General features: G+C 41.8%; 1 protein-coding gene across 3 annotated transcripts; it reads left to right on the top strand.

Moving 5' to 3' along the window:
- The first annotated feature begins 1490 nt into the window (after positions 1-1490).
- Positions 1491-20084, top strand: YBX1 (Y-box binding protein 1). Of its 3 annotated transcripts, XM_036847721.1 has the most exons (9): positions 1492-1803; positions 2516-2579; positions 11998-12031; positions 14565-14654; positions 14954-15256; positions 15359-15441; positions 15558-15568; positions 18774-19039; positions 19808-20082. In XM_036847721.1, exons 1-9 carry the CDS (start codon positions 1638-1640, stop codon positions 19907-19909), a joined length of 1119 nt encoding a protein of 372 aa, XP_036703616.1. In that variant the 5' UTR covers positions 1492-1637; the 3' UTR covers positions 19910-20082. The 3 variants fall into 3 exon arrangements, with proteins under 3 accessions (XP_036703624.1, XP_036703616.1, XP_036703633.1); XM_036847729.1 differs by lacking the exon at positions 14565-14654 and having other exon boundaries at positions 1491-1803; XM_036847738.1 differs by lacking the exon at positions 15558-15568 and having other exon boundaries at positions 1493-1803; positions 19808-20084.
- The last annotated feature ends 2773 nt before the right edge of the window (positions 20085-22857 follow it).

Here is a 22857-nt window from a genome sequence, read left to right on the forward strand (position 1 = left end):
AAAGTAGCAGCAGTAGGAAGGAAGAATCTCTGGATTGGCATTTAGAGATTTTTTAGGACTGATTCAGGGAGGCCTTTAAGGGGTGGAATTGACAGGCCTAGATGATACCAATGGGGTAAGGACTACTGCACTAGCCTCCTAGCTGGTTTCCCTACTTTCATTTTTGCCCCTCTGCAGCCCATTCACTATTCCCTAGCCATTAAAGAAAAAAAAAAAGTGCCATTCCCTACTTTCAATTCTAAAATTACCCTTCTCACTATTGCCCTTAGGTTAAGTTTCAGATAAAATGTTCCTAATTTAACCCTGCCTACCTCTATAACCCAAATGTCTTCATTCTGGTCTTATTAGACTACTTTACTTGTATTTGCCCCAGACCCCATCTCTTCTTGCCTCCTACACCTTTGCATAAACCTCCATGTGCTTGGAGTCTGCACTAAACCTTCCCACCGCCACTCCCAAAATGCTTTGTGCATTTGCAGCGCTGGAGTGTTGGGTGTGTTGCATGTTTAAATTTCTGCCTTTATACCTAGACTGAATTTAAGAAGGCAGCAACTGGCGCACTTGTCCGTACCCAGCAGATAGTAGACGCTTAATAAAGAACGAACTAAGGTGGACGACTTCATCTACATCATGCGGCAGCCTCAATTACAAATCGTTTGTGAAACGTGCATAGTAATCCCTATTTCACATGGCTGTTGTAGGAACAAAATGCACGAAAAATGTCTAGCGTGCTCAATAAACGTAAGGTGAAATTAAATCTGATTTGTGGCCAATACGAAAAGAAGTGAATACTTAAAGACAGTCCTCCTGTGCCTGGTATGATAGATCGGAAGGCAGGTCCCCACGGAGTACATCCCCGCCCTCCATATGCTGGGCAAGGGCTGCCTGATAGCTTGCGTGGTCCCCCCAAGGTGACTGCTCCGCCGTAAACCGACGCTCTTTGAATGCATACGTTTAAGTCCGTTCCAGAAACTCTCAGCTCTGCCGCGAGTACACGGCCATTGTAGAAAAGACAGCTCCATCTGCAGTCATGGTCTGAGGTCACAAGGACCATATTTGGAGCAGGGCAGGCGGGAGGCCTTCTCTCCATATGGAACTAAGGTGTAATTGGGCCCCGGGTCACGTCGGGTAATCCCGGCTCAGGCGTCTGGCCGTGCCTTTCCTTCGGCCAGGACACAGCCCCGGACTTCGGGCCCGCCCAGGTTGCCGCCTCGTGAAAGTCACGTTCCCTCTGCCCGTCCTCTCGAGTACTCTATGGTTCTCGTGCTGACTCTAATTCTAGTTCCGGTCTCTATGGCGGCGGCGGAGGCAGGAACGGTTGCAGGTCGGCCGAATTAGCTGCCTAAGGGCCAATGACAGTGGAGGAGTGATAGAGTATTAGCCAATAGAAGCCAAGAGTTGAGGTCAGGTGGTGAGATTGACAGCATTGCTGGCCAGTGAACGATCCTTGGGGCGGGTCGATCGCCGGGCTTATCCCGCCCGTCCCGCCATTCTCGCTAGTTCGATCGGTAGCGGGAGCGGAGAGCGGACCCCAGAGAGCCCTGAGCAGCCCCACCGCCGCCGCCGGCCTAGTTACCATCACATCCCGGGAGGAGCCGCAGCTGCCGCAGCCGGCCCCAGTCACCATCACCGCAACCATGAGCAGCGAGGCCGAGACCCAGCAGCCGCCCGCCGCCCCCCCCGCCGCCCCCGCCCTCAGCGCTGCCGACACCAAGCCCGGCACGACGGGCAGCGGCGCAGGGAGCGGCGGCCCGGGTGGCCTCACATCGGCGGCGCCTGCCGGCGGGGACAAGAAGGTCATCGGTGAGGACCGGACGGGGACGGGGGTGGGGCGGGAGGGAAGCTTGGCGGCGGAACCGTTACCCGAAGCGGGACGAGCCGACGGGCGCGCGGCCGGCGGGGACCGACTCGGCGGCGCGCGGCCACCCCTCCCCCAAGCCCCCCCCCGAAGCCCCCCCCCACTCGCGGACGCCGGCCCGCCCGGTCCGCGTGCCCGAGGCGCGCCTGCGCCGCCTCCCGCGCCCCCTGCAGACCCCGCGCGGCCGCGCGCCCCTCCCCCTGGGCGGCCGCGCGCCGCCGACCGCGTGTGCGGCGGGGTCCCTCCCCTCGGCGCCTGCCCGCCCGCCGGCCGCGTGCGCTCGGGCCCGCACGCCGTTGTTCCGTCCCCCACCCGCTCCCTTCCGCGTGTACTCGGAGGGCGCGGCGCGCCGCCTACGCAGGCCGGAGTGGGCTGGGCGGCTTCCCTTTTCTCACGTGCTCGCCGCAGCGCCCGCAGCCCGCGGTCCCCGCGCACACCCAGCTCGGGCCCGCGCCCCGGGCTTCCGCAGCGGTGGGCTCACCCACGTGGACCGCGCGGCTGGCCGGCGGGCCCTGGAGAGAAAGGCTGTCAGGTGGCCGCGGGCCGCCGCCGGGGAACGCGGGAGCCACCGGATGCTGATGCGTGGCGGTTTAAAAAAAAAAAAAAAAAAGGATGTCTGGTAATTGTGGGGTTTTTTTGTTTTTTGTTTTTTTCCAGCAACGAAGGTTTTGGGAACAGTAAAATGGTTCAATGTAAGAAACGGATATGGTTTCATCAACAGGTGAGATGACCGCCGCTGAAGCCTCGTCCTGTCTCTTGCATGCTCTGCCCCATCTGTAGGCTTTGCGGACTTGGGATTGTTGGAGCTTGTGTAGGTTGCCACCTCTGGTGTATTGTTAGTGGGATTTTGTTTTCCTTGGTGACTTGAAAGGATTAATGGATCTAGAGATTGTCTTTGTTTTGCAGCTAAATGTTAATCTAAAGCTAACTTGAAAGGTACAAAGCGGTTTAAAAGGCAAGCGGAGTGAGCCATCTCTTACCAGTTACGGCAAACTGAGAAAGCTAAGATCTGGTATAATTCCGTTAGGCTCAGGCCCACCACATTTTTATCCTTGTCAAGCTTTTATACGTTACTGAAACTGGTATTTGAAAATGTGAGCCACTAATTATGTAGGTTATTTACAACTTGTTACCCTTTAGAGACAGTGTGATTTGATAATGCAAGTATGTCGTTTTGACTAAGGATGTAATTCCTTTGTTTAGTGTTCCACTGTATGCTGTTTTACAATGCCTCTGATAAATTTCACGTTAGGGCTGTTTTGACAACATTTGTTTTTATTTGCTCATACTGTAACATTTGGAAGAAAATGAATGGCCCGTTTCCTTTCCTCAATTTTTATTTCTCCTACTTCCATGCCCCCAAATCGTACTTACTAAAGCTTTGGTTGTAGCTTATTAGAGCGGTCTTAGTCCATGGTAACATTATTCTTCGTATTTGAAGGCAGAGCTACAAACTGCATCTTTAGGATTAATCCTTAGAGTTGTTTGTAGCTATAGTGATGGTAACAACGGCAGTTTACTCACAGTGCTCTTCATGGTCTCCTTGTCAGCCAGGCATCATATCCAAGATGGCTGCCAAGGCTAGTAGTGCAGTTACCAGGGTGCAGAGCACTGTGCACGCTAACAGCAGTATTGGCCTTACACGTGTGATACAGTCATCTCAGCATTTTCTGTCTTCCATCCTTACTTACACTAGACGTTTAAAAGAACTTAAGAATAAGAAGTAACACCAAATGTTTCTGAAATGAGCACTATTGAAGGAAGCCAAATGGTCAAGATTAAGCTTAGACACGCAACTGGCTGATGAAAAACCGTTACTCAACCATAAGGTATTGTGGAAGCATTCAGAGCAAAAGAGATTGTAAGCGTTTGATGGTTTGTTTTCCACGTTTGCAGTTGTGGGGAAACATTTTGTCTCTTCCAAAATCTTTAGGAATTTTCCAGACTGCCTTTGGGACAGGCCAAGGCCACATTGTTTTCATCAGTTTTTTGATAATGGGCTACTAGTGAGGAAGGAAGGAAGGGAATGCTTTGATGCCAGTATTCGATCACTTTTTAGGTGATCTCTGAATTTGTTAGCATTTCCATCAGTATTTCAGTCTTAACTCTGATCCTCCTTATTGGCCTCACCTTTAAACCAGTGGTTTTCAAATTTAAGTGTGCTTACCTTGGAAGGGTAAAAATGCACATTCCTGAATTCTTCCTTCCCAGCTTGGATTCATTGGGTCTGGGGTACATTTTTAAGGAGAATTCCAGGTGATTATGGCTTGTGGGCCTTACCTTGAGGAACACTGCTTTTGACCTTTGACCCAATGTGATAGGATATCACTGGTGTGCACATTAAGAGGGACTGTAATTTGCAGGCTTTTAAGTAGTTTGTGCTTTAGAAATTGTAGCATATGTTTTTTGTTTTGCTGCATTTGTTAAGTGGACTTAGGTTATGATATTTTTCAAGTGAACAGTTGATAATCCAAGATAAAAGTAGTTCTTCATACACTCTAAATTTTTATTCTGTGAGATGCCATTCCTTGAATCTCTCCGTTCTGACTTGCGATCAACTCATTTGGCCATCATACAGGGCAAGTTAAATGTAAGTTGGCTTTTGATGATCCTTTGTTTGGACTGTCTTAACCTCAAGTATTTTGTCACACTAACTGGTTCAGATGTGCTTTACATTTCTAAAACTTGTCGTTTCAATGATTCAGAGACTTGAACAAGACACTGTAAAACCTAACAGCAGGTAAGTTCAGGAGAGGTTTACCTTACTTAATGGAAAATGTATGTCTTAAAGAACTATAGTTCTGGAAGCTAGCAGGTGGTTCGGGGCTGGAGGCACCTGGCTCTCCTGAGAGAGAAAGTGTGTGTGTCACACACGTGTACTGTTTCTGTATAAAGGAGAGGATGCAGTGTTTGGGATGATTGGTGTAGCTCTAATTTTAACCTTGGAATTCTATGAATTATATATTCTAGGTTCTTCAAGTATTTATAATTGAAATACATTTTTAATGTAAAATTTTCCTTTAAAGAAATGTATTTTTATTGTAAACATGTATTTCAGTCTGTGTTATTGCCTGCGATAATTGTTATAGCCTTGTTAGAATTATTTTTTAAAGGGTTTCATTGTATGAAAGGTGCTAAATAAGAGTAGAAAGATTTTAACACAGCAAAATTTTTGGTTTTATTTTGTTAGGCTATGTAGTCTAGGAATTCATTGTTATTCCTTTGTGTGCTGTGTCTGCAAAAGATAATTGGATTATGTGACTGGAGGCGTTTATTAACCCCCCAAAATTACTTTTCATTTTATAATGAGAAACTTCACTCAAGACTATTGAAGATGGCATTAGAAGGATGCCACGGGGTCAGTGGTTTCAGGGTTTGATTCTCTGCTTTTAAATCCAGAAACTTGATTTTCTCTTTTGCTTCCAGATGTTGAGGATTAATCCATGCTCACCAAACTTATGAAAGATTGGCATGAATCAGTAACAATTTATTTTACAATCGGACATGCATCTTTTTATAGTGACCAGAATAGGAATACTTTTCTGTTATCCAGAGTACTTAAAATGCTGAATTGTAAGGGTTGGACAAGGTATATGGAGCAAAAAGAATCAAACAGAGAAGAGATCACAAACTGGTGGCCTACCTGATCCAGAGTATCTTCTTTTTTTTAAGAGCTGTATTTTAGCTTTGGGGTCTTTAGTTCCATGTAAATGAAAATCAGCTGGTCATGAGTATTACCACCTGTAAATGGGGCATACATTCTCTTTTTACCACAGTCTGTCAGGCTTAGTTCTCTCCTGTTGTTGACTTCCCTTCCTATATGCATTTATGTGTATTACTTTTTACCCATGGTCTAGGATGATGTTTAATAAACCAAGCCAGGGAAAGGTTTAGCTGTCCCTCCTTAGAAAAAATACTTAGTCATGGCTGTCAGGTTTAGTCTCCCTTTGCAGGGGGCCTACCTATTGGGGATTCCATGTGTATATAACTGATCCTTCATTATGGTGGTGATAAGAGTAGCTAATGTTTATCAAGTATTTATGCTAGGAACTGTAGTAAATGGTTAAAATCAGCTAATGGATTTAATCCAACCTTTCAGGTAATAGGTACTATACTGAAACACAGAGAGGTTGAGTAAACTTGCCCTGGAAGTGTAGCTGCTAAGTGGCAGAGCTAGGATTTGAACTCTGTTTTCTGACACTGGAGTTTGTGTGTGCTAACTGCTGTTATTGCTGTCTATGAAAATAGACCCTAGTCATCTTCAGTTTGGTTGTTTCTACATGGTTACAGATAATGGGGGCAGGGGTTATTCTTGTCCATTGAAAGGTTCTTCTTAAATGATCTCTAGCTTGTCACTAGAGCTGTATGCTACTAGTTCCCCAGATTTGAAAAGCTTTCTGCTTTTCACTGCCTATTTTCGTATAGTTAGGGATTGCTGTAATATAGTTCTAGTCCAGCGTGCAGATTGTCTTTACGAAGTAAAGGACTTGCTTAATACCTAATATTGGGAGGCAATTAAGGAATTAAAAGAGAGTATTAGATCTTTATCTTTTTTTTTTAAGTTTCATTTTTTTTTTAATTTTATTTATTTTTGGCTGTGTTGGGTCTTCGTTTCTGTGCAAGGGCTTTCTCTAGTTGTGGCAAGCAGGGGCCACTCTTCATCGCGGTGCGCGGGCCTCTCACGATCGCGGCCTCTCTTGTTGCGGAGCACAGCCTCCAGTCGCGCAGGCTCAGTAGTTGTGGCTCACGGGCCCAGCCGCTCCGCGGCATGTGGGATCTTCCCAGACCAGGGCTTGAACCCGTGTCCCCTGCATTGGCAGATTCTCAACCACCACGCCACCAGGGAAGCCCTAGATCTTTATCTTTAAACCCATTCTGTTTTTATATGGTCTGTGAACCAAGAACAGGTTTTGCCTTTTTAAGTGTTGTTAAAAAAAAAGAAAAATATACAACAGTCTGTGACCCTACAGACCCTGTTAATTTTAACTTTATAGACCTGTGGAAAGATGATTGCCAAGTCTCTTGGGCTGTTAAAGTCAAACTGATAATAACTTGATCGCACAGTAAGAACCAAGAAATCATAGGTAGTCTGTAACCTAAATGAGCAAATGTTGTGGCACTAGGGAAGGCTTGAAGATTTGGTGGTGTGCTAAGGGAGGGATGGGGTGGGGTGGAAGGGGGTGGAGGCATAAGACATACCTTCATTGTGCTATATTAGGAACTTTGAAGAGAGTTCCATTTTCTTTAGATCCCTGCAGGATTTCTTTTTCTTTGGCATTCTCTTAACTTAAAATGGTCTCCCCTTTTTTTCTTCAGTGTCTTGCTATCTGTGTGATTTCTTTTTCCTTGAAGTCACTACTGTGTTATTTGCTGAATGAGAACAATATTATATTTCTAGATAGGTGAGAAAAGTATGTTTTCATTAAAAAATTTTCAGTTGTAAATAATGATGTATTAATACCAAGAGGTGGAGTAGAAGAATACAGCAAAAAGAGTACACTTGACTGCAGGAGAATGGGAGGGCTGGTGTGTGATACATGGAATGACACTGTTGGAACACTTTAAGTCTATGCTGTCCAATACAGTAGTAGGTACATGTGGCTATTAAGCATCTGAGAAACTGAATGTAAGATACTTCAATATTTTATGTTGACCATGTATGTTGAAATGATCAAATTAGTTTTACTTGTCTTTACTTTTTATTATGGCTACTAGAAAACAAACTTAGATATTTGGCTTTACAAATAAGGCACTTTGCCCAAGATTATGTAGTTAGTAATGGGGATAGCCAGGATTCCAACCTTGGCTCCAGTGGTTCTGGTAAGGAGCTCTTAACCATTGTGTTCTATATCCCACCTTGCCCCTCTCTCCTCCTTCCTCTCTGATTAGTATGACTTAACATACTATAATATGTAGAAAACCATATTTGGTAATTCAGCTGCTGCCTTAGATTGAATAGTGGTGGCCTTCTAGATAGAAATCCTTGAGGATAGGCCACATCTTATTTTTATTTCTTGTGCTTAGCACAATGCCCAGATAGCTAACTAGCACAAGTAAATACCCAACAGTATTAAAGAATTGAATGAGGCCTTTGGGCTTGCTATCCTTTCATCATCAGCCCAGTGGCTTGTGGTAGATTAGAGCTGGCTAATGTTAATGAATAGTAGACACTCAATAGATACTTTAAAATTGAGCACCTACCATGTTCCTGCAGTGTGCTAAGTGCTAGACAGAAGAATGGCAGCTTTTATTTTCAGTGACTTGGCTCCATGGGGTTGGAGCTCATACTTTCGCTTGTGTCTAACCTTCCACCCTCAGTAAAGTATGGTAAAGGCAGAAGTAGGCCTCTTGGTTCTCAGGAGGTAAGAGGCAGTGCTGGTGATGCCTCCATTCTCTCCTCATTGCATTAGTAAATAGTTAAAGGTTAAAACATGCTTCTTGATGAGCCATTTTGGTCATCTTCAATTGCTGCTTTTCCCTCTTCAGTAAGATCTCTAGTAGCCATGACATGCCTTTTTTCCAGTATTACTATAGATCAGGAGTCGAGAAACCCTCTCAGAACTGGTTTTATCTGGCTGGTGAGCAGAGAATGGTTTTTACATTTTTTAAGTGTTGAGGGAAGTGAGGGGGCAACGTGCAGCAGAACCTTGGTCTAATTATACGAATAACTTTGTGTACTACAGGTGAGGATGTAGGGATGCTTGTTATTCATTGTTGTCCTCTCCCAAAATTGGAGAAACCATATGCTGTTATCTGCTTCTACAGCTGAAATATGTAAAGATTTCCAAACTGGTCCTTTTTGAGTTCTCAACATGATAAAGCGCAGGGCCTGTGGAATCAAATTCTACCAGTCTAAGCAGATGACCGCATACTTCATTTTCCTAATTTGTAGAACGGGGGGTTAATATAAAAGCACCTACCTTGGGATTGGTACGATCTAAAGAGTTAAAGCGCTTGGCACAGTATCTGGAACGTAAACCCTCTGCAGTATAAGCTGTTAGGTGTCTAAGCTTTTCCCCTTTTGTGGGTGAAGAAAAAGATCCAGTTAGGAGGGGACGGCTTTCCAAGGTTACACAGCTGTTAATAGTAGAATGAGGAGTAAAAATCAGGTTTCCTATTGGTAGTGCCCTGAACTTCTTGGTAGTCCTTTAACAAGTTGCAACTAGATTGATTTATTGCATCCATACTGTAGTATTATGGCTTGGCTAAAACTACATTTTTTGATCTCTCAAGTTTTTCCCTAAAATCTACATACTTTTTTTTTTGGCTGCATTGGGTCTTCATTGCTGCGCACAGGCTTTCTCTAGTTGTGGCAAACGGGGGCTACTTTTTGTTGCGGTGCATGGGCTTCTCATTGCAGTGGCTTCTCTTGTTGCGGAGCATGGGCTCTAGGCTTGCGGGCTTCAGTAGTTGTGGCTCGCAGGGTCTAGAGCTCAGGCCCAGTAGTTGTGGCGCACGGGCTTAGTTACTCCGCAGCATGTGGGATCTTCCCGGACCAGGGCTCGAACCCGTGTCCCCTGCATTGGCAGGCAGATTCTTAACCACTGCACCACCAGGGAAGTCCCCTAAGATCTATATATCTTTTGACCATGATATATTCTCTTATAGACTGGTTTAGTGACAACAAAATAAATGAGTATCACCTTGTCTGGCAAGACATCATTAGTGAACATATATTGGTTTCCACATAGCTCTGTACCCAGAAAACCTCTCCCTAAGCTGTTTTCCAAGAGATGATTTATCTTGTATGTACTACCTGTCTTGTACTATCTTTAAGATTGTCCTGACTGGAGAAGTAGTTTTGGTGAATTTTTTTAATACTCCTTTTACAGCCCTGAAGTAAAATTCGTAGATAACTGCTTTTACTTCTTTTTATTGGGGTGTATAATGTTTTCCATCTGTAAATGTCTGTTTGCAACTATATTAGAAAAAAATGTTGTATTGGCTACCCAGATACATGGGTGACATTGTCAGTAATGAAAAATCCCTCTCTTGAAAGCTGCATTTTTTAGGAAATTTTAATGCATATTAAAACTGTAAAATACTATATTCAGAACTCAATTAATTTACTTACATGGAAGTCCAATACCAGATATCCTTTACCTAGTCATCTGACAAGTCTTATACCCTTCACTCCCTTTAATGGAAGTAGTGCCCCCTGTCTTTGGAACAACCTTAGAGCTTGAAATTCAATCGTGTTGGAGATGAAAGCTAATTAGTGGTGGCTATGGAACTGTTTATGTGATGTATGTGGACCTATATGACAGGTGGACATTATGAGCAACCATTAATACCTAGGTGTTCCTAATACTCAACTAGCTTATAAGGTCAGTTTTCACTCGCCTGCTTTGGGTAGCTTACTCTGTGTGTGTGTGTGTGTGTGTGTAAGTAATCCTGTTTCCATAAATTAAATGTCCTCATGTTATGATAATCCGAGCTATATGGATTCTTTGGTGCATACATTGCTCCATGGATCAGCAAGGAGCCAATAGTCAGTAAACCAGTCAGGCTAGTTCATTGTAACCTTTGTTCCTTTTGTCATTAAACACTAGAACTATTATTGAGTCCTCTCTCAACTCTGACCTAAAGACAATAGGGTAGGGTAAATCAATAAAGGTCTAGAAATGTTGTTGCTCCTCCAGTGCTTCTTTTTGTTCATAGTATCATCACCGTGACCTGCAATCTCTAAGCTAAAAATTCAGATCATTCACCAGTGCCCCCTGACTTCTAGCCTCCATTCATCCACAAAGTTTTTCCCATATTAATTCAAGAACGATATCTCAAGTCTACTCCCTCATACACAGCCCCTTAGTCCAGGCCTCCATCAGTCCTAGTCTGGACTTCTGGTGTAGCTTTTATAACTAACAGGTCTCCTCTTGGCTTCAAACTTTTCGTAATAGCAACCACTTTTTAACACCGAATAATTTATCGTGTTCTAATTTATCTAATAATTCATATGTCCACTACATAAAAGCGTTTACTGGCTTCTCTACCTACATGATGATTTAGCCCATATTCACCCTTCCACACAGCCACAGCCCTAGCCATATTCTCCAGCTAGTTTGAACCCAACTTGCACTTAATTTGCTCATTGTTGGTTTTACCCATGTCCATGACCTCTCCACCTGGAACATCTTTCTCATTTTCCAGTAAACTCCTTTAAGACTTAGGGCAAATGTTGCCTCCTTTAATAGCTACTTGTAAAGTCCTGAAGCAAATATTTCAACCATATTTCTTTAGAAACAGACTAAAGATTGGGTAAAATGGTGTCATATGAAGTAAAAAAGGGGGTTGTGTGTGCTAGTAAAAAGTTTCATTCATCTTCACCGCCTTAGTTCTCCAGCACAAACAATGCTTGCCGTGTGAATGATGTCAGTATTGGTGGTGTTCATATTTGTACTTCATTGTGATCTTGTCTCTCTATTTTAATCAGTACTTTATTTTTAAGAGCAGTTTAGGTTCATGGCGAAGTTGAGCAGAAAATACATAGTTCCCATATACCCCAGGCCTACACATTGCACCCATGACTTCCCCCACTATACTGTACCAAAGGGATACATTTGTTACAATTGATAAATCTACACAGACACATCATTATTATCCAAAGTCCATAGTTTACATTTAGGGCTCATTCCTGGTATTGTACATTCTGTGGTCATCTTTATGATCCTCAAGGAAAGTTGGGAATTGGAAATGGTAAAAAGGAAATGATTGAGGATGAAGTGAGAAGGAAGCTAGTAATTAATGGAAGAGAATATGTTCATGATCTCTCCTACTTAAGTTAGTAACCATGCTCTTAGAGGTAGGAGTGGGTTGTGCAGGAACACTGTTTAGTAGGATGAGGAGTGACAGAATATATGTTGCTAGTCACTTCTATCCTCTTAATGGCTTAGTAGGTCACACTTTATTAGTCTTTAATGCTTCTAAGGTAGATAGTGAGAGTTATTAGCAAAACCGTTGTGGCTTACTAGTTGTGTTTTTGTTCTGTTTCTTAATTTCCTAATGGCTGGTTGGCAGCCGAGAAAGTCTCTAAAAAGGGGAGGGGAGTGCACAAAAGGACCAAGTGTATTTTTAATCTTTGGCAACATGAAATGTAGTGTTCAATTTTATAACTTGTTCAACTTGGTTCTATCTTGTAGGAATGACACCAAGGAAGATGTATTTGTACACCAGGTGAGTGCTCCTGTGGATATTTACACTTCTGGCTCAAGGCTTGTGGGAAGAAAAGGGTGGATATCTTGTCAACTACTGTTCCTTGCAAAAAGGTTAAGTCCAGTCACCAAACAATTTAGTTCCCACAGGAAGAGGGGTAGTACAGCGTAAATGTATAGATTGAAACATTATGTTGGCAGTTCACTTAATTAAAATAGGTGTTTCACATTGGTATTTTGTTAATAGCTATAGCTTTTTTAAGTGTTGAATCTGCTCTACTCGTTACACTAAATTTTGAAGCCTAATTGCAGATGAACTGAAAACTTCCATTAATCTAAACTTGAACTAATACCGTTGCTATAGATACACAGAAACTTTGACAAGATGCTGTTAGAATTACTTCTGGTAAGGACAAATAACGGTAATCCTGGGAGAAATCGGCCAAAGCTGCAAAATACATTAATTTGAAATGAATGTTGAAAAACTGGCAAATGTAGCATAGGTCTTTCTGTTACAACAGGATAGGTGCTACATGCTGAACTTCCCCCACAAGTACCATTTAAGGAAATTATTTTGGAAAATGCTTAAACATTAAGGAGTTTATTGTTAAAGTAAGCCACTGCCAAATGAACACTAATATTTCAACCTTAAGTATATCATAGGCCCCACTGGACTTAATTATCCTCATAGGAATGCAGTGGGTAGGAAAAATGTTTATAAATGTGTACTTTTATGTACTCTGCAGTTTTGTTTTTTTTTTTTTTACTAAGACTGTTGAAATATTGTCAACTTGTATTGAAAATCACTCTAAGAACTTTTTAACCACTATACTGTAATGTAGACATCAAAAGACAAAGTCAGTCTACACTCACGCCTTTATTCAGGGAGGTATGAGTTTGGCTGGCAGCATACTTCATAGGAAGGGCTGTCTTAGGTTGGTGTTTTGTAGCTCTCTGAAGTGTCCTGTACAGCACTCAGTGGCAATCAAGGGGGAAGCCAGATCAATTTCTAGATACATCGAAAACCCTGTCCAGTAATCACAGGGTCAAACATAAGCATGGAAACTTTTAAATTCTAAACAAATACAGGACTGCTCAGGCAAAGTGTTATATTAAAACAAATGTTTATTTTATAAAATTGAATACAAACACTTAACCTGTTCCTTACTTCCCTTTTGCATGTTCAAAGGAATTTGCAGAATTAGGTGCACGAGACAGCAAGCTTGCCAGTCTTGCTACCTGTCAGCAACAGTAAAGGGTTTGGGAAGATTGGGGAGGGCATTGAAAATGCTGACCAAAATAAGAGTTTGGGATTTTAATTACCCATACTTCTGCTATCCCCTATGACTGCAGATAATTGAGTTATATGAAAGGTATGAAAACTTTGTGACAGTTTAGATGACAGATGAGATCAATTATTTGGCTGAATGCATATCACCCGCTTGTACCAACCCACAAGGTGTCACCAATATGCTTTCCTCTTTATTTTGGAGGTGGTTTCAACATTTAGTTGTTTCTTAGGACTTTGGCTGCTCAGGTCTTGGTGGTGTATCAAAGAGACTGCAGTTCTGGGCAACTTAGCTTAATTGGCTTCAGATTTGTTGGTTGTCCTGCCTCCTCTGGAATGGAAATGCATGAGTGATCCTGTAATGGATACTGCTGTGATGTAGTAGAATGAACATGAGATTTGGAGTCCCAAGAGACCTGGATTTAGAAAAGTCCATACTCTGCCACTTACTAACTGTGTGACCTTGGGCAAGTCACCTAACTTTAAATCCTGTTTATTACCTTAAAAGAGGAATAATAACGCCTCACATCATCTGTCATAATGAGATTGAGTGGGTAATGTGTGGAAGAACTTTATGGAAGTACTACAAACGTGAGATATTATTCTTCCCCTTTAACTTTGTCGTAGAAGTCTGGAGAACAAGTAACAATGTGAGATTTAATGTATTCTGGGGAGGTAATAACAAACTGTCCCAGGCAGTCGGAATATTAAAAGTGGCATAGTTAATTCACGTGAATTGCATTTCCATCGAAGTATTACCACAGTCAGGTTGGAAGGGATTTTGGTTGACATTTGTAATTGAGTTTGATATGGTAACACAGGGACAAAGTTGGTTTGGTCAACTTTGAAGCATGCAAAACTAAACTCGCCTGTCATCTAAACTGGCCCTGTGTGGGGCTAGCTTCTACTATTAAGTGCAGTCTTTGGGGATAGATGGATATCCTCATTTTGTTCAAAGCTACATATAATGCTTTTTCAAAAAGCATTTTAAAATATATATATAGTGTCTGTCTTGAGTGTTAAATTACTTGTTTTAGTTTGGAAAATAGTGGTAAAATGCTGGGGCCTTGTAAGATTGGAGTATTTTGGTTGAGGTTGGGGGTAGCATTGGTCCCTGTTTTCCTAAATTTATTGATGGTTTTGGTCTTATTTAAAGCTAATTTTAAGTGTATATCCAAGCTAAAATATTGTTGACTCTGGTACATTTTAAATGAAAAAGCACATTATTCTCCCCTGTTAATCTATTTTTGGAATGTGATATTACTAGACTGCCATAAAGAAGAATAACCCCAGGAAGTACCTTCGCAGTGTAGGAGATGGAGAGACTGTGGAGTTTGATGTTGTTGAAGGAGAAAAGGTGAGGATGCTTTTTGTGTAAAGGTTTGACTTCAGTATGGAAATATTTTGGAGATCTCATCCATTAGGATGGTGGCTCTAATGTGGATGGATGGGTCAGGTGACCACTTGAACACAGGTGCATCAATCCTAATGTGCTGGCTGCAGTTAGAGGGCTATCTCTTCAGAACAGTGAGGAACTAATATTTAATCATTTCTATGCACCCCTGGCCACAGAGACCCTTTTTTATTTGCTTTGTGTAAGTTTTGTTAAGTGTACTTAATTCCATCGTCACTATCAATATATGATGGCTTTTGTAGGGTGCGGAGGCAGCAAATGTTACAGGCCCTGGTGGAGTTCCAGTACAAGGCAGTAAATACGCAGCAGACCGTAACCATTATAGACGCTATCCACGTCGCAGGGGTCCTCCACGCAATTACCAGCAGAATTACCAGAATAGTGAGAGTGGGGAAAAGAATGAGGGATCGGAGAGTGCTCCTGAAGGCCAGGCCCAACAGCGCCGGCCCTACCGCAGGCGAAGGTTCCCACCTTACTACATGCGGAGACCCTACGGGCGTCGACCACAGTATTCCAACCCTCCTGTGCAGGGAGAAGTGATGGAGGTAAATGTGATTTTATTTATTTTTAACTGCTGTGGTATTCAGACTTCTGTCTGGTTGGGTTTTTACTGGTCCACATTGGCTTGATTTCCATTGCCTTTTCAGGGTGCTGACAACCAGGGTGCAGGAGAACAAGGTAGACCAGTGAGACAGAATATGTATCGGGGTTATAGACCACGATTCCGCAGGTATGGTTTGTATTTTAAAATTTCTCAAGCATGTATTAGGACTCAGCAGTATCATGCTTCTTCTGCAGGCTTTTTCAGTCATTTATCTGTTAACACTTCACATTTTCTTTCATCAGATGCCTAAGAGGTGAACCTGAAGTCAGTTATCTTTGAGAATGTGTTCTTTGCATCTTTGCTGGCACTGGTTAAAAAAACCTTTATAGATGTGGTCTACTTTATGCAGTTGGTTTTGTTGTTGTTTTTCTCTAATGAGGGTATGGAATTTCACATTTTCTGTCCTTTAACAGGTAAGAATAGTAGTTTAAACCGCATTGTATTATAACTGTAAGACCTGGTTCATTGGGAGGGAGAAAGGTAAAAGGTAAGCATATCTTTTTAACAGAAGGTATTTAATTATTAGAGTATAGAGTAATTAGGGAAGAGCTCCATGAGCCAGACACGTTTATACATATATGTAGCACACTGAGACAGTGTTCCCGGTCCCACAGTGTTAGGATTGACTGGTGTAGCAGTTATTTCTTTTAAGGGTTTTAGAGCATTGGGTCTCCAGATGTGATCCCTAAAACTAACAGGTAGTATACTATTTTAAACCTAGACATAGATACCTTGTTGAAATACTGCAAATAATCACAATATGTTTTTAAATAGTGATAATGTTTATCTGTAATAGTGATAAATGGTCTAAAATAGGCTTTCATGGCAGTCTATCCATTTAAATTCCAAGGGCAGAATCTTTGGTCTACTTTTTCTTACATTGTAGAGCTGCTTAAATTTTCTACCTAGTTTCATTGGTGTTCTTAAAAATAGCAAATGAATTTTTGTCGTCAAGTGCTTCTGTTTTACTGTTTGCCTTTTGGTTTAAGTTAGACTAAATGGTCTCATTTGAATGAATAGACTAGTATTACAGTGCCAGATAATTGCTATGGTGAGATAGATAAGGTAGATAGATTGATTTGCCTTAAAGTTTATAGTTTATCTCAACGAATGCAGGGCTGTCCAAACTGTTTAGCCAGGAATTTTTTGTTCAAAGTAGTAAATGACACATGCTACTTATAATCCATGGGGTGAAATTCTGATTGATGTAGATCCAAGAGCAAATTGTAAGAAATCTGAGACCTATTATAGCAGGAGTTTTGCTGAGAAGGAGACAGATGAGGTGGCAATAAAGGGAAATGTGTCATCAAGAAAGGATTTTTTTGTTTGAGAAATAAACATATTTGTAGGCTGGAAAATGTAGTAAAAGAGGACAGTTGTTAGGGAAGTAACTGCTGGAACTGTCTTCAGTTAGGATAGGGTATGGTCCACAAATAGTGGGTTGGTCTTTTGCTAGGAACCATGGGCATTGCACGTGTAAGAAGCCAGAGTATATGGGCCCCGGTGTGTTAGTGAAGTCAAAAGGAGAGAGGGGTGAGAGAGGTTTGGGGAGTTTGGGACAAAGATGTGAAATTATCTCTAGAAGAGAAATAGACAGGGGAAATCAAATAATAGTGTTCACAAACTTAAAGTGGGTCCACCCAACATAGTTGTACTTTTCCAGCCATTTTGAGCAGCAGCCTCAGATTAGGCAGAGAGTTAGATTTGTTCAGCATTTGTCTACGCAAAGATGACTGAGTTTGAGATTAGTTATAATGATTAATGGTGGACTTTATACTTGGAGAAAGAGGGGAGAAACAGATTAAGGAAGAGTAAGTGACAGAATGAGTGATAGGATCATTGGATTATAGGTCCTAGTGGAAATAGAGTGGGAGAACAAGACACCTGGAATAAACCAGGAAAATAAGTAAGGGGTGATTAGAGAGTGGAATGCTTGAAGTCGAGAAAACCTAGGTAGCAAACAAGAATTGGATGGGAAGTAAAGAATCTAAAAGCCCATATTATTTGGGACTGTCATGATAATTACAACAGGAAAAGTGTAGTAAATGGAATATGGCATAACATAAGATTGGAAAGCTTGGGGTTTTAGAATTCACTTCAGAAGCCGCAGTGATAGGGGTGGGACAGCCACCACTTGAAGGCTACAGGGGAAAGACAAGGCAGTTTTGCCGAAGACTGGTCATGAGTTCACAAAATGTGGTGAAACAGTTTCAGGAGAAGGGGTGGGGGGGTTGGGAGAGGTAGGTGGGAGATTGGAGGGGTTAGAGGTGAAAAATGTAATGTACAGATCTAAATAGGAAATTAGAGCTTATTATGACCTATAATAGGTATAAAAGGATGATACTAATCTTGGTGTTCATTTAAAGCATGCAACTGAGTGGTATTTAGTATATTCACAAAGTTATGCAGCCGTTACCACCGTCTAATTCCAGACATTTTCATCACCGCCACGCTTTCCCCAGTCCACCACCCACAAAGTCCTGTATTCATTAATAGTCACTCTCCATTGCCCTCTGCCCCAGCCCTTGGCTACCACTGATCTGCTTTCCCTGTCTCTGGATTTGCCTGTTTCGGGTATTTCTGTGTCTAGCTTTCAATTCACATATTTTTAAGGTCATCCATGTTGTTGCATGTATCAGTACTTGATTTCTTTTTATGACCAAGTCATGTTCTATTGTATGAATATCACATTTTGTTCTTCATTAACCAGTTGATGGGCATTTGGGTTGTTTTCTTTTTTTGTTGTGAATAATACAGTAATCACATAATGGACACTGTTTTGGCTATAGACCCAGGAGTAGAACCGCTGGGTCATATAGTAACTCTTTGACATTTGTTGCCAAGCTGTTTTGCAAAGCTGCTGCACCATTTTATATGCCCACCAGCAATGTATTGAGGGTTTGTTTCTTCACATCCACCCCAACATGGTTATTTTTCAGCCTTTGGATTACGGCTATCCTAGTGGGTATGAAGTGGTTTTGATTTGCCTTTCCCAGTGACTAATGGTTGCTGTATACTTTCATTTATATGAAGAGAGCATCTTTTCTCTGGTTTTGACTTCCTGCCTTTTTAGCAAGTGTTCATCTGTAAAGGTTAGTTAGCACTTGTTCCCAAACCTGGTTACCTTAAAGCCCATGTTTTTAAATGACATCAAGGTGTTGATAGTGTTGTACCACCTTTAGTCCTTTCATGGCTAACTTTGTAATAGATTATACTATGGGTAAAAGTTTACGAGACTATTAAAACCAGTTTTAAACGTTCATCTTCCAGTTTATACTTCCAAATCCTTTTCCCAAGTCATACTCAATTTGTGAAATAAAAGCCAAATTTGCTCTTTTGATTTTGCTAAATTGCCTGCAGACCACTTGATAAACAGAAAGGCCAGGTGTGTTAATACTGGTGGCTAGGTTAAAGAAAGAATGTTTTATCATTGCAAGTTTGCACAATGTTCATTCCAGGGGCCCTCCTCGCCAAAGACAGCCCAGAGAGGACGGCAATGAAGAAGATAAGGAAAATCAAGGAGATGAGACCCAAGGTCAGCAGCCACCTCAACGTCGGTACCGCCGCAACTTCAATTACCGACGCAGACGCCCAGAAAACCCTAAACCACAAGATGGCAAAGAGACAAAAGCAGCCGATCCACCAGCTGAGAATTCGTCCGCTCCCGAGGCTGAGCAGGGCGGGGCTGAGTAAATGCCGGCTTACCATCTCTACCATCATCCGGGTAAGTAAGCGTAGATGGCCTTCTGGCCTCTGAGCAGTCATGAGTGGTGTCCATTAATGAAAGAGAAAAAAACCCAGTTCATCAGGTAAGGTAAGCCACTTAAACATACAATGTCTTCTACCCAAACTAATCATAACATGACCTGAATATCCCATTTTGGTAATGGGGTGTATCAGAGCCATACTTTGGCTCACTGACACTTGGAGGCCTAGCTTTACATTGTATCTTGAATATGAGAGCCTTTTGTCAACCTTTTTGGATGATTTTACCAGTAAGCAGAGGAAAGTCTTGCTAACCTTACCCTAACAAGTAATGTTAATTACATTGCATTATTTTTCATTTTTCAAAAATAAGTGTGATAGCTACTAGGATTAATAACCTAGGTGATAATGACCAATATGGTTGGTCTCTTTGGGAAAAGTGACAACTTTGGCATTGTATCATCAATTCCAAAATTCAGGGATTCCCTTTTTACTTGATTCTGGGAGGCATTTGGCTCTAGAATTTTTATTTTCAGCCACTGATAACTTTTTTTCCCCTCTATACTATTTTCTGAGTGTCAAAAGGTCATCCAGAACCTAGGAGTAACCATTCTTGTTACACAGCAGGGTCCACCCCTGTTATGAATTGCTGTGTTAAAATAAACCAGTATGAGATTTGTTAATGCCTTCCCTGCTTAGCTAATTTGAATCTGGAGCAGTTTGGTGTACTAAAAGAAAATTGCAGTGAACTGCGCAAGATAATTTAAAAACTTTTTTTCTTTTACAGTTTAGTCATCCAACAAGAAGAAATGAATACGAAATTCCAGCAATAAGAAATGAACAAAAGATTGGAGCTGAAGACCTTAAGTGCTTGCTTTTTGCCTGTTGACCAGATAACTAGAACGATCTGCATTGTCTATGCAGCATATGGGGTTTTTATTATTTTTACCTAAAGACGTCTCTTTTTGGTAATGACAAACGTGTTTTTTAAAAAAAAAAAAAAAAAAGCCTGGTTTTTCTCAATACACCTTTAAAGGTTTTTAAATTGTTTCATATCTGGTCAAGTCGAGATTTTTAAGAACCTCATTTTTAATTTGTAATAAAAGTTTACAGCTTGATTTTTTCAAAAAAGTTAACAAACTGCAAGCACCTGTTAATAAAGGTCTTAAATAATTGTCTTTGTGTATATTTCTGCCTTGTTTCGTTTTAGTTTATAAGTACTTAGCTGGTTATAGGACCCTTATTAGCTTACATCTATCTGTAGATAGGTGGTACTCATTGGTATTTACTCAGGAAATTTTTTAGAATGTGTAATCCTTTATTGAGTAGCATGCCTGTGGGCCCATACTGAAAATTAGAAAGTATTTACTATGGTAATCTGGCCATTTTCCTTTCTGTGCGCTCTTTTTACTGGGAGGCAGTGGTAAAGGAGAAGAGAGAGCGCATGGTCTAGTGGAGACTAACTGGACTCTGATCCTTAGAAGCCATTTATTTGTGCCCTACTGTGAGTGAGTTCAGCCTGTGGATTGAAGGATACCCACCTTAGTTATCAGATGCCTGCCACAGAGACTGGTGTACTCGGTTAACACAGCTCAGCCTTTGCTTGGGCACTGGAGATGGTGACCACAAATAATGGAATGCTTGTGTGAAGTCTGCTTAAAGAACATAGAGGTCAGTGACGTTCATTTTGTTCTCGGCATCCTTGTAACCTAAGCCTGTTCTGGCTGTTCTTTTATAATGTCTTATTAAATGCCCTTTGGCTTCCTTTGTGGAATAGTTAATGACTGCTATCTAGAGACTAATTCTGGATCATTCTGGCCAGCTTTTGAGGCCTTGGGGTTATAGAGTAGGCTAGAGTGGCATGTCCAGGAGTCATGCAGTGCTGTGTGCCTCTCCAGAATGGGCTCGAGCACAGAACAGATTTGCATTGCACTGATAGTTTTAATTCAGGGGACTGATGAATAAAGTGGGGAAAAAATAGGCAAGTGGGTTAGGCTAGTATCAGTCAACACTTTGAAATGCTTTTCTGAATTTGGGACCAACTCTTTGGATGTTGAACACTGCTGATGGTATGTAGTGTTTTTTTTAATAGTTGCATACATTAGGATATATGTTGTGGAAATGATGCCAACAGTTCTTACATAATCCAATAATGTTGGAATGTGATTTTGAAAACCGTGGCAAGGAAGAAAGTTTTTTGTGATGCAGTCTTGCTGCCAGTGTTGCAAACAACATTTTTTCATGTGTATTTGTCTTGTGTTGTTGCCCAGTATTTCATGTGTGAATTCACTATGTGTAAGGATTAGGTAGCCTGTGAGTCTCTGACAGCTGAGAGCGTGCATTCAGTCTTGCAGCCAGTCTGCAGGTTTAGAACCTGGTCTACCGTTCAGATGCACCAGCATGAGACTCTGGGGAAGTCAGTACTGTTTACTAGAAGAGGGGTGGTAGAAGCAATGCTTTGCAGCAGTAGCAGCAGTGAGTTGCTCTGTGACGACCTTCCTTAGCTTTTGACACTTAATCCTTGAGTTTGGTTCTCCAGCTGTAAGGGTCATGAATACCTCATGTTCTTGGAGACCCATGTGACTGGAGCAGAGAGCATGGAAAGTGCTAAGGGCATGCTGTCTTTCTTTCGTTCCATTCAAAATTAGGTGAGGATGCTTATGGTTTCTGTTGAACCTTGTACTAGATGACCTAGGCAGTGAGGTAAGACTTAAGGAATAGGTGGTAGTGGTAATAAACCAAAAGAGCTTGCAGTTAAGGATGGATAATTTGTTAGTAATAGTAAATGGCTAAAGTTTATTTTGTATAATAATTACAGTAGTATTAAGGAAATATATTTAGGACTAACATTTTCCAAATCTCTGGGAGGAAGCGAGACCATTGGAAGACATTAAAGAGAAATGGACGTTTACGTGTTCATGAATATTGAAAATGATGTCAATCCATCTATTCAAATTAGGTTCAGTAAGGGACTTCCCTGGTGGTCCAGTGGGTAAGACTCCGTGCTCCCAATGCAGGGGACCTGGGTTCAATCCCTGGTTCAGGGAACTAGATCCCGCATGCTGCAGCTGAGACCAGGTGCAGCCAAAATAAATTTTAGAAAATCTTAATAAAAAAAGATTAGGTTCAGTAAAAAAAAAAAAAAATTTTTTGGTGGGCTTTAGAAAAGGAAGAAGAGAGGTTGGAGTTTAGAGGAGAGAAAAAGGTGTAGTTTTCTTGGAGAATGGGGAAAAGGTATACCAGGGAAATAGAATTGCCAGCAGGTGGAGGGTTGGGTTTAACCAGAGCTTGGCCAGCTGAATCTAACAGGAAAAGAGCAAAGGTAGTGAAAGTGAATGCAAGGTTATAGTTGGTGCTATTGTCCCCCAGCATCCACTTCCCCCATCCCCAGATCCGGGGGTGAATCCTGGGTAGCCAAAGTCAGTAAGAGTACAACGCCACCTTTGGTGATTGGAATTGTCCAGGAGTTGGCAAGTATTCCAAATTGGCCCAATGGAGTAAGAGTACTAATTTAAGGGAGCTGGAAGAATATGAGGTGGTGGCCTTAGCCTGGCATACTCAACCTGGAGACATGTGGCAGTTACTGGTAGTGGCAGTTCAGGTTAGGATCATGTGAGTAGAAGACAGGAGGAGGAAGACAGTACTAGATGTGAAGAGGTCAAAAATAGACCATGGTGTTCAGTGAGTGTTGCAGTTCCCACAAGTGTTGGTAGAAGTGGGTGTGGAGAAGGCCCAGGAATGTGAAGGAATGCTGCTAGATAGTGGGCTTAGCTTGAAAGCATGGACTTCAAGAAAATTTGTGTTTATAAGTGACAGTGGTGTAATAGACTTAGCTCA

The sequence above is a fragment of the Balaenoptera musculus genome, chromosome 1, assembly GCF_009873245.2.
Source record: "Balaenoptera musculus isolate JJ_BM4_2016_0621 chromosome 1, mBalMus1.pri.v3, whole genome shotgun sequence".
NCBI classification, from domain to species: Eukaryota; Metazoa; Chordata; class Mammalia; order Artiodactyla; family Balaenopteridae; genus Balaenoptera; species Balaenoptera musculus.

Bases quoted from the DNA above. Each gene is read 5' to 3' on its own strand.
- YBX1 (XM_036847721.1), top strand. From the start codon at position 1,638: ATGAGCAGCGAGGCCGAGACCCAGCAGCCGCCCGCCGCCCCCCCCGCC. The intron at 1,804-2,515 runs GTGAGGACCGGA...GTTTTTTTCCAG, and splicing joins CGGGGACAAGAAGGTCATCG to CAACGAAGGTTTTGGGAACA. The intron at 19,040-19,807 runs GTAAGTAAGCGT...TTTCTTTTACAG, and splicing joins CCATCTCTACCATCATCCGG to TTTAGTCATCCAACAAGAAG.